At 34.7% G+C, this 12,697-nt stretch overlaps 1 protein-coding gene across 3 annotated transcripts in view; it reads left to right on the forward strand.

The window, feature by feature from the left end:
- The window catches only part of LOC110028222 (sprT-like domain-containing protein Spartan), a 25,716-nt gene extending 16,660 nt beyond the window's left edge, over positions 1–9,056 (forward strand). For all 3 annotated transcript variants that reach the window (XM_020729979.1, XM_020729981.1, XM_020729980.1), the window contains one exon: positions 8,487–9,056. In XM_020729979.1, the coding sequence (XP_020585638.1) occupies positions 8,487–8,908 (422 nt within the window). In that variant the 3' untranslated portion in view covers positions 8,909–9,056. The remainder of the gene's footprint in view (positions 1–8,486) is intronic.
- Positions 9,057–12,697: the final 3,641 nt, after the last annotated feature.

Here is a 12,697-nt window from a genome sequence, read left to right on the forward strand (position 1 = left end):
TGCACCCAACTTCCAAGGGATTTGACCTCCTTGAATCTTGGATGTAATCATCACTTTAGTTGTAAAACTCAACATATTTTAACAAATTAATTGACCAGATTGAAAGTAAATTAAGATCGAAGTGAAAAGATCGTCACAATTTCTTAAATATTTTCATGGCTTCACCAATTCAAATCACCATTTCACAAATCTCAAGATAAGAAGAAGAACAGAGAAAAATGGGGAAAACATAACAAAACTCAGAATTCATATATAAAATTAAAGTCATACAAACTATAACAATAAATAAACTTATCTCTAATTTCTCCTCAAGAAAACTCCTTGAAGTTCATTTGAATCTCTTACTTTTTTTACAACACAGAATTCCTCTTCGAAGCAACAAGGAGGAAGAAATCTCTCACTTTCCCTCCACTCTTACAATCTCTCGAAGAATTCCTCATAATTTTTATACTATAGCAAACACTAACAGAACAATTCTAACCTTCAGGAACTCTAGAGTTTTTTGGCTCCTCTATTTTCGGCCAAAATCTTCTTTTAAAGTTGTGGATGAGTTTTTCCAAGAGTTGACTAAGCATCTCTTCAAAATTTATCCTTATCCACAGCCTGATTGGTCATAACCGTCGAGCTCGCCGTCAGTGGGGTTGATGGCGCCGTCGACGCCCTAGTTTAATTCTTCACATTTTGGGCTTTTTTCGCTTCAAATTTGCTCTTTTTTGTATCTTTTTGCTCCAATAACCCTAATTCATCATTCCTGCAACAAAATATCAAAAATATCTTTTTTTAAAGTGCAATATCATCAAAAACAGTATAAAATAGGTGTCAGTTTCTCCTTCATTGATGACAACATTATATCTAGTTGGATATTCCTCATGAATGAAATTTTGAAATTGTACAATCTTTTCTATCCTTCCATAACATGAATTCCTCTTCATGTCCATCAAATGTTTCTTTCTTGGGCATGCTTCTAACAAAAATGGGTACAAATTCTATTCTGCCTGTATAAGAAATTATTATGCCTTCATGTATGTTAACTTCTTTGAAAACCAAATATACTACCCTAAATATGATATTCAATGGAGAGTTCGGGTGAATATCAGATTTGAGATACTGCTCTGGAGTCATCACAACCCATTCCACTTCCTTAAGTTCCTCCGGATACTCACACTAATCTAGAGTCATCACAACCTATTCTATTTCCCTCAATCATTCTGTCTCTCAAGTTGAGAATATCCAACTTAGAATATCCAACTTGAGATTGACAAAAAAAACTTTGTGTACTTGCTAAGAGAGAAATAAAATGTGAAGTTTCGAGGGAGGTGGAATTTAGTAGTGAAGACATTAACTTATAAAGCTTTTGTATATAATCTTAATAGTGTGCAGATACCAAAGTCCATTCATGAAGCACTTTAAAGTCCATAACGGAAAAAGATAGTTCAAGAGGATGCAAGCTCTGACCTAATGACACGTGGATCTTTGTAAAGCTTTCTTCAGATAAAAGACTTGTTGGGTGCAAATAAGTGTTCAAAGTCAAGTACAAAACATATTGAAGTATAGAGAGATTCAAGGCTAGGTTAGTAGCTAAAGGTTTCATTTGATCTTATGTGATAGACTATCAAGAGATCTTTGCTCCAATGGTCAAATTAAACACTGTAAGAGTTCTTTCTTTGGCAGTGTACAAAAGGCAGGAACTACTTCAATTTGATATCAAGAATATCTTTTTGAATGGAGACATCGAGGAAGAAATATATATGGAAATCTCACCATGACTGAAAAGTAACTCAAATAAATGTCTGATTTGTAAATTAAGAAAGTCATTTTATGGCTTCAAACAATCTCAAAGGGCTTGTCTAGGCGATGAAATCTAATGGCTACATCCAATGCCAAGTTGATCATACATTGTTCATAAAAAATATACAGGGATGTATGAAGGTTATAGTCATTGTCTATATAGATGATATGACCTTGGCAGGTGATGATGAATTGGAAAAATTAATGAGGTTTTTGCCACAGAGTTTGAAGTTAAGCATAGAAGCGATGAGATACTTTTTAATCAAGAGATACTTTCTAAAGAAAATATATCCTTGACCTACTAAAAGATACAAGAATATTGGGGTGCAAACTTACTGAGACTCTTACGGATTTCAACAAAAAGTTATATTCAAGTGACTCCAATGGAAAATGGTAGATACCAAAGTCTAGTGGGTAAGCTTATCTACGTATCACACATTAGATCTTATATTGCTTACTCTGTTGGCATTATGAGTCAACATATAAATAGTCCGAATGAAGAATATTTGGAAATGGTTTATAGAATATTGATTTTTTTGAAGACCCTTGTTAGAGTTTTACTATTTAGGAATCAGACAATAAGGAGGTAGAGGTACACTAATGCTAGTTGGGCAGAAGAACTCACAGATAGAAGGTCCACTTATGGGTATTGTTTTTATGGCTGAGAAAATAATGTGACTTGCATGAGCAAAAAGCAAGCAGTATCTAAACATTTACTAAATGTGTTGGGATACTGTATTGTCAATCCCATAAAGATGTTCTGTGAGATGTCTCTTTCATTTGTGAGTTATGTTTTCTTTGGTAAGTTATAATTGCTGTAATTAATCTTGCTCTTGCCATTCCTTATTATATTTTTCTCCTTTGTTCTTCAATTAAAAAATATAAATCAAGTTTTAAATGAGTTTATTCATAAGTTTTGAATTAAGCTTTAACAATCTTATTGATAAGCATTAAATTGAGTTTATTTGTGAGCTTATTCCTGAAATTTACAAGCTTGTTCGCGTGTTACATAAACGAATCGAAGAAGTTGTTTAAACTTGTTCATTTAACAATCAAGTATTTATAAAATTTTTCAAACTTGTTCAATTAGTTTATCAAACGAATTTGAACGATTTCTTATTGAGTCGAGCTATCAGCCTTGGTGATCTCCAAATTTCTGTATACTTGGATTTCAATAAAAGAATTGTTTTTGGCCACTTGCCTACATACCACCCAATTCCTATGTATTTACAAATTTAACACTTAAACTTTGATTTTTTACATTAACACCACCTTTATAGATATATTTACCTTATTGCACCTGCTTTACTTTGAACCTATATTCACTACCTAAGGGTAGTTATGTAATAAGGCTTTAGCCTAGCTTTATATAGTTAGTAGTGGGGAGTAAATCCCTTGATTTAGATCATTTCTGCTTTATGGTATCAGAGCACTCGCCCAAGATCATTCGAGCATCTCCTCCTACCCAAGTGGCGACTGGCGACAACTCTGACCAACAATAGATCGGAGACTGATTACCAAGGAGCCATATACCTACCTCACGTGTAAGAGCTTCTTCCTTCTTCCGTCTTCCATCGATCCTTGAGCCATCTCCCAGCCGTTCATCTGCAAACAACGGTTGGACGCATGTGCAATGGCTTCGTCGTTGAGCTGATTAAGAGTTTTTTCCTCTCCCTTCTTCCCACATTTTCCTTACCTGAAACCTCACCCTCAGTCTCCTTACTTGGCTCCACCGAACTCCAAATCTGAAGTCCTATACTCCAGCTATATTTTCCCTGCATCCATAAAGCTCAAATACTAAAAAACATTTACTACAAATGGTTTATTAGATTCTTACAAGTTCCATTTCTTGTACTCTGAAACTTCTCAACCCAAATGAAGCCATCCCATCAGTAAACACTCAATACATGAATTGGATCCTTATAGATCGGAATCTAACTGCGGCCCCAATCATATCCCCAACAATCCTTCCATATATCCTCCACTTACCCACCACGACCAAAATTTCGGTTACCACAGCCAAACGCCTCCAACTGACTAATTTGTCACAGCTAATCCAATGGAAAAGCGAACTACATTCTATATCCATGAATACCCAATCCATGACCCAATATCTATCCATGATCAAAACCTTGGTGGACAATATCTCGGCCGCCGGAGGCAACCTAAACAATGAGGACATCATACTCTACACATTGAATGGACTTCCGACAACCTATCAATCATTTAAAATGACTATACACATCCAACTACAACCAATGGCATTGCACGACTTCTATGCTCTACTTTGTAGTGAGGAGATCAATCAAAACACAGATAAACAGAAGCTCAAGCCGACTATCAATCCACAACTAGCCTTAAACACCTACCGTGGACGACAAGGTACTTCATCCCGAGGGAGAGGCAGAAATATTTCATCTCCATCAAATCAGTCAGAACCCAACCATACCTCTCCTAGGACTTCGGTTGTGTGTCAGATATGCAAGAAATTTAGTGATTTCGCAGCTCATTGTTGGCGCCGCTCCAATGTAGAATATTGCCTACCAATAAAGCCCTGCAAGCGGAATCCTTATGGGATATAGATTCGGGGGCCACAACTCATCTCACGACAGATCTTTCTCATTTCAAAGTTGCTTATCCCGCAAACAGTTCAGAAGAAGTCCTAGTTGGAATCAGACACTCACTTGAGGTCAAACACACAAGTGACGGTATGCTTCCTACTCCAACTAGCTCACTTTGTCTTCCCTCCATTTGCCATGTACCCTCTTTATCACACAATTTGTTATATCCATTCATTAATTAATTGCGGAAAAAAATGTTGCATTTATCTTTGATCGTGTTGGTTTTCTTATATTTGATCCGTAGACTCATCACATACTACTTCGTGGACATAATTCCAAAAGATTATACTCCATATCTCCACCTTCAATCAAATCAACCACCTCAGTCGCTCATCAAGCATTGGCTACCTCATCTCAATCCTCCACACTTAGACACAAAAGACTTGGTCATCCACACACCGATATCCTTGACCATATGCCCAAGCTTCAGCCGACTGTAGGAATTACTTATCCTACTTTATGTAATAGTTGCAATTGTAGTAACAGTCATAGACAATCTTCTCTCTTCGTTCATTACATATGTACTTACCTTTACAACTTACAAATTTTTTCATATCAAGATTTTCGATATTATGTCGTTTTTATTGATGATTACCCTAAATTTTACCGGCTTTATCCCATGAAATGTGAGTCTAAATTTTCCCAAATCTCCTTTGGGTTCCTTAATCTCATAAAAAATCAATTCAACACTGTCATTCAAATATTTTGATCTGATGGTGGTGGGGAATATAATAGCTCCACTGTCAAACAAGCCTTTACGCAACACGACATGATACATCAGTTCTCTTGTCCCTACACCTCTCAATAGAACGATATTGTGGAATGCAAACATCGTCACTTGATTTAAACAACTCGCACACTCTTACATGAAGCATCTCTTCCACTTACATTTTGGCATGAAGCCTTGCTCACAATTGTCTATTTCATAAATTGTATGCCATCTAAAATCACAAAATGATTCACAACATATGAGCTTCTCTATAAAATCTCACTCACTTACTCACTTGAGGGTTTTTGGATGCTTATGCTACCCTTGGATGAAACCAACTAAACTGCACAAACTTGCTCCTCGCTCGACCCCATGCAATTTTTCTCAGATACTCTCCAAGTCACAAAATTTTTAAATATTTTAACCCTCGAACACCCAAGACCATAATCTTCTGTGATGTTTTATTTTATGAGAACACATTTCCCCATGCCACAACAACCTTGCAACCCACACCTACGGATCCAACTCATATCGACCCCCACTTGTACCTATCTCAGCCATCCAACCCAAAATATGGCCACTCGAGCCAAAATCGACAACCTCAAATCCACTAGGCCCCTTAATCCTCTTCATCAAACCTTACATCCCACAGATCCAACCTCATACGCCCAAGCATTGAAATCTGAACATTGGCGAAGGGTCATCAACGAGGAATTTCATGCCCTTCAAGCTCAAGGAACATGGGCCCTTGTTCCCTCTCCTCTCAACCATCCGGTATTGGGTTGTCGGTGGACTTATTGTACTTTATAACACTCGGATGGTTCAATTGCTTGCTATAAAGCAACGTTAGTAGCCCAAGGCTTCAACCAAGAGTTTGGCATCAACTATTGTGAAACGGTTAGCCTGGTAGCGAAAATGGCAACCCTCTGCATTCTCTTAACGGCGGCCTTCAATGGCAATTGGCCCATCCAACAATTTCATGTCTCTTAACGCCTTACTCCATGAAACTCTTCATGAAACGATCTATATGAATCAACCGTACAGATTTATGGATCCGCAATTATCACAATACTTGTCTTCTCAAAAAGTCACTCTATGGGTTAAAGCACTCCCCTCGAATTAGTTTACTATCATTTAGGATTTCATGATCTCATTGAGCTTTACCATCAACCGGGCAGATCAGTCATTGCTTCTCCGAAGAAATTCTGCACATACCACCTTCCTGCTTGATGTCGGCGAGATTCTTATCACCGGAGATTGCATGGCTATCACCGAACTTGGTGAATGCATAAATTTTTGGGAATTGTGGTATGCCGAACACCACATTCAATGTTTCTAAGCCAACAGACATATCTCACCAATATCTTACATGAGAAGGCCATGACAGGTTGTAAACATGTTCCTACTCCTCTTCCAAGCAAGCAAATTAACAATCCGGACAACACACAACCTATGGAAAACCCATCGGAATATCGACGTGTTGCAGGTGTTGTCCAATAACTTACGATTACTCGATCGGACATAATCTTCACCGTCAACAAAATCTGCCAACGAATGCACTAACCAACAATTCATCACTTCCAACTCCTCAAACACCTTCTATGCTACGTGCAAGACACAGTTACATCAGGCATTCATATCACTCATGGGGAACCATGTCTACAAACCTTCTCGGATGGGGATTGGGCTGGTTATTTGGTAAACCGAAAATCCACGACAAGGTTTTGTTCTCTTCTTGGCTCGACTTCTATCTCATGGATTGTGAAAAGGCAACAAACTGTTGCTCGATTGTCTTCTGAGGCGGAATTTCATGCCCTCGTCGCAGCCTTTGTTGATATCATATGGCTTTGCCGCCTTCTTATGGAACTTGGAGTAGAACAACCGTATCCAACGAAACTTTTTTATGACAATGTTTCCGCCATGTCTATTTCCAACAATCCGGTGTTCCATGCACGAATTAATCACATCGAGATCGATTAACTATTTTATTTGCGATCATATCCATCAAGGACAACTGTAAATCCACTACATACCTACACAAGATCAACAAGGTGATATCTTCGCTAAACCTCTTGATAAACAGAAATTTCATTACTCCAGAACCAAGCTTTAGGTTCTTCCTAAGAACCATCACCTTGACGGGGGATCATAAGATATATTTACCTTATTACACTAGCTTTAATTTAAACCTATATTCACTACCTAATTAAACCTATATTCACTACCTAAGGGTAGTTATGTAATAAGACTTTAGTCTAGCTTTATGTTGTGAGTAGTGGGGAATAAATCCCTTGATTCGGATCATTTCTGATTTACACCTAAATCTTTCACATCACAAAAAAAATATAATGCACCTTTTTTGTGCATAATTAAGGTGGCATATAGGTAAAAATTGAAGTTTAGGGTTTAGATACATAATTACATAGGAATTGTGTGGTATGTATGTAAATCATCTCTTTTTTTTTTTTTTTTTTTTTGGCTTGCAATATTTACCTCGGCTGTTTTGTTCTGTTCAGTGCTTTCTTGCTGGCAGGGTTAGATAACGGTATTATTTAGATACGAATATCCTTCATCATATATGCTGTGTTTGATTTAGTTCTGTCTTGCTTAGAAAACGCAATATAATTAAAAATGACAATGATGGTGATCTTTTTTAAGCCATCAAATAGCCTTACGTATAAATGTCAATTGATTTCTTGATCTAAATAAAACAGAACTAAAACATGATTTAGAAATTAGTTTTCTATAGATCTCAGCCACCCAAAGACTCATCTTCCACTTAAAAAAAAGCTTTTTTTTTGGGGGACCATCTTGTGAAAGTCTTTTTTTTGTAATCTTGACTACGTTTTCCTAAACCCTAAACCCTAAACCCTAAATCCGGAAACATATTTTTGAAAGCAATGTTTTGCATTCCATTATTTTTAGTTTGGATATGCAATCATCACTTTTGCCTGGGTCTTAGAGTAAGTTTGTGTGGTTTTTAAAATCAAATACTAATTCTTAAATACTTCCAATCGATTAATGAATTCATTTTCAATTTTTAGGGTTTGTTTGGGATCAATTTTATTTTTTATTTTCTAATTTCTAATTTTGTTTTATTTTGTTTATGTTCCGTTTTGAATAAAATATGTTTAGTTATTTGATTAAAGGATAAAATTTATTTCCGAGTGCTTTTAAAAAGATGTTAACTTGCTTTTAGAAAATAAAATAAAAATATGTAAAAAATACACTTGAAAGATATGTTTTAAAAATAAAATTGATCCCAAAAAAGGCTGTCTTTGTCACAAATTAATTTGTTCTATTCTTAGGAAAAATTTCATTCTAATAAACTCTAGACTAAAGGTTTTATGTGCAACCCAAATGTTCAGGATTTCAAGAGAATAACGAGTGCGAGGGTTCAGATTCATCCAATGCGACCAAAAGAAAGAGAAGAATCCAACTTGCAGAAGGAAGAAAGGATAACAACAACATCAAAATGCAGGGAAAATTTACTAACGTCTGCTCATCCATGAGTCACAAAACCAATTGCTCGGAAAACATACTGACATATCAAAGAACTTATAGGAAGAAATGCAATAAAAGTAACATTGAGAAGAACAAATCTTACAGAAGGAAGAGAGAAATTTCATTGGTAATTCCTTGGTTAGGTGTTTATACAGACGAAGAGTCTGAGGAAGATGAAGAACCATTGATCAACAAGAGAGGTGTAAAAAGGATGAAGCTAAAAGAATCAAAAGAAAGAAGTGGACAGATTGGATTAACACCTGAAGAAGTTATATATCTGGACTGATTTTTCAGTATGGTATTTGTATAGTTGGATTATTAGGTTGATTTAGATTGCATTTTTTTTTTTTTGACACGAAGTTGGTGTTCTTCGTTTTGTTAGAAAATGATGCAATTGTTCTGCAAAGTCTCTTATTTTTGTTTGTTTTGATGTATAGGCATATGCAATTGTTCTGCAAAGTCTCTTATTTTTGTTTGTTTTGATGTATAGGCATATTTTAGAATTCATATAGTGAAAGAATATATACTATGTTTTGCATTTCCATTTTTCTTTTGTTGAATTCTGAATTGTCCTATGTGATGACTCGAGAGTTAAGAGTCATGAGGAGGATAAGAGAGAGAGAGAGAGAGAGAGAGAGTAAAGTAATTGAGGCAGTCCCCATAGAGAAATTGGGAAAGATCTTTTATTCGTTCTTTTGCCTTCAATTTATAGAGACATATTTATACAATTATAGAAAGAAGTGAACGGTTATGAAAATTGCTCTTAATGCGATGAATTATGTTTATTTTATACCAACAATGTGCTACAATTTGAATTTGAATGTGGTGGCAACCAGCTCATTGACACGCTTGAAATTGGTCTTGTATATACAACAATGAGTGTCAGTTGTAAATATATAATAGTAATAAGCAAATGTGCAAACACGTGCATAGTTGAGTACTATTCATGTTTAGTCTTTTTCGTTTCATCTAATGGCTCATTTGGTTGCTTCTATTTAGAAAACAACACTTAGAAAGTAATATTTTTTCTCTCTATTATTTTATTGTGAGAGTTTTTAGAAAGTTATGTATTTATAATCAATACTAATTCCACTCAATCAATTAATTCAAGAAACTTAAATTATATTATAACTTAATATTGAATCGATGCAGCAAACAATACAAAAAAAATGAATTTTTCGTGGAAAACCCAGAATGTGAAAAATCATGGGCAAAGGAGGATAATTCATTGTATGAAATATAAAATTAAGAGCGGAGAGCTTTGACCAACATAAAACCAAAACAAAGAAAGGCGGTTGTCTTGTACAAAACAAAATGGGGTAAATTAAAGTAAATAATTAAAAGTAGTCTATAAAGTAATAACAAATAGATTGTAATCTAAAAGCTATAATAAGATTAAAGTAAATTTATGCTCATGATTTTTTTCTAAAGTCTCAATCCGCATGCTCACAATTTCTTTCGAAGATTCAATTCACGTCAACTCAAAAAATATAAGATGTTACAAATTTAGCAATCTTCACATTGATATGAATTTTTAAATATATGTAATAGAACTTTTTCCACCACCTCCACAAAGATCTAATGATAATAAATAAATACCAACTATGTCTAAGCAAGCTCAAGTTTGGCTATTAGAAATTTCTTAAGTATCATATCTGCGTGATTGTCATTGGTATTGATCTTGCGTACAAAAATATCATCTTGAGTAATAACTTCAAAAATAAAGTTATAACGAACATCAAAGTGCTTGCTTCTCTGATGAAAAATTTGATCTTTACTTAGACAAATAACACTCTTAACTATCACCCATTTTTGTGGTCATCTTCAAATCTTCACTAAGTTAAAAATGATGCAATTGTTTTGCAAAGTCTCTTTATTTTTGTTTGTTTTGATGTATATGCATATTTTAGAATTCATATAGCGAAAGAATATATACTATGTTTTGCATTTCCCTTTTTCTTTTGTTGAATTTTGAATTGTCCTATGTGATGACTCGAGAGTTAGAGCCGAGAGGAGGATAAGAGAGAGAGAGAGAGAGAGAGAGAGTAAAGTAATTGAGGCAGTCCTCGTAGAGAAACTGGGAGAGATCTTTTATTTGTTTTTTTGCCTTCAATTTATAGAGACATATTTATACAATTATAGAAAGAAGTGAACGATTATGGAAACCGCTATTAGTGTGATTAATTATGTTGATTTTATACCAACAATGTGCTACAATTTGAATTTGAATGTGGTGGTAACCAGCTCGTTGACACGCATGAATAACACTCTTAACTATCACGCATTTTTGTGGTCATCTTCAAATCTTCACTAAGTTCTTCAAATAGATATTTCAACTAATTATCTTATGCTCAGCTTCAGTCGTAGATAGTGTCACTATTGTCTGTAAAGTAGCCTTCCAACTAATCACACAACCACTAATAGAAAACGTGTATCCTGTTAATTATCTCTTTCTATCAAGATTTCTGACAAATTCTAAATCAACATAGCCAAAAACTCTATCCACAAATCACCCGAATTGCAATCAAGTAACTTTTGTTACACATATGTACTTGATGATCTTCTTAACTGCTTTCCAATGCTCCTTACATGAATAACTCATATATCTACTCACTGCGCTAACTACTTATGATAAATCTGGATGAGAATATATCATAGCATACATGAGAGATCTCATTGAACTGAAATATGGAACTTGATACATCAACTCAATCTCATCATCTGATTGTGAACAAAAAGCTGATGAAAGTCTGAAATGTGAAACTAATGGAGTACTAATAGGTTTGACATTCTATATATTGAGCCCATGCAAGACTTTCTTAATGTACCTCTTATGACTAAAAAATAACTTATGTTCATTTCTATCTCCTTGAATCTCCATGCCAAGTATTTTCTTTGTGACTCCCAAATCCTTCATCTCAAACTAACTACTAAGTCAAGTTTTTTAACATTTTGATGTCTTATTCATCTTTAACAGCTATCATTATATCATGGACATATAAGAGTAAGTAGTTAGATGATCCTTTTTTTATTTTTCTTGAATTAAATACAACTATCATAACTAATTCTCTTAATGTCATTAGAAGTCATAAATGAGTCAAGTTTTCTTATAGCATTGCTTAGAAGACTGTTTTGAAACTGTAAAGAGATTTCTTCAATAAACAAACATGACATTCTTTTCTTGTAACAACAAAGCCATCAAACTGTTGCTTATAGAGGCCCTCATGCGCTTCATGCATAAATGCAATATTTACATCTAACCTCTCAAGCTCGAGATTGTGATTTAGTCACAATGCCAAATAAAGCTTGAACTGAGCTATGTTGATCACCAGAGAGAATGCATCTATAAAGTCTACACCTGAAATTTAATCGGATCCCTTTGCAACAAGTCTAGTCTGATATCTGACACATTCAACACTTGGTGAACCTTCTTATAAATCTCTTACAATGAACAACTTTCTTGCCTTGAAGCGAACAATTTTCTTCCCTTGAGGAAACTTTATCAAATTCAAAGTCTTATTTTTGTGTAAAGAAGCAATCTCCTCTTGCACAACAATCATCCACTTACTAGTGTCAACTGATTTATTGCCTCTTTATATCTAGACGTTTCTTCACTACACTTGATAACTTCAGCAATATTTAGAGCATAAGCAACCAAATCGACATCACCATACCCTTGAGGCAACTTGATTTCTCTTCTTATTATATCCTTGGCTATAAAATACTGGGATAATTGTCATCGTGATGGTGGAAAAACAACATCACCATGATTATTTGGATTTAACTAAGAAGTAATGACCAAAGGTGTACATGTATCAATCTGAAGCTCCACTTGTCTGCTAGACATTTAATTCTGATGATCACCCTTGTATTTTGTGATAGGTGTAGTATGTAACATGATAGATTCATCAAATATAATATTTCTATTAATTGTCGCTTTTTTAGTTTCTAGGCATCACAACTTATAACTTCTTACTCCAGTTTTAAAACAAAAAATTATACATCTTATAGATCTAGGCTTTAATTTATCATTATTAATATGAGCATATGCAAGGTAGCCCCAAATACTTAAATT

Source organism: Phalaenopsis equestris, unplaced genomic scaffold (assembly GCF_001263595.1).
Source record: "Phalaenopsis equestris unplaced genomic scaffold, ASM126359v1 Scaffold000504, whole genome shotgun sequence".
Taxonomy (NCBI): Eukaryota; Viridiplantae; Streptophyta; class Magnoliopsida; order Asparagales; family Orchidaceae; genus Phalaenopsis; species Phalaenopsis equestris.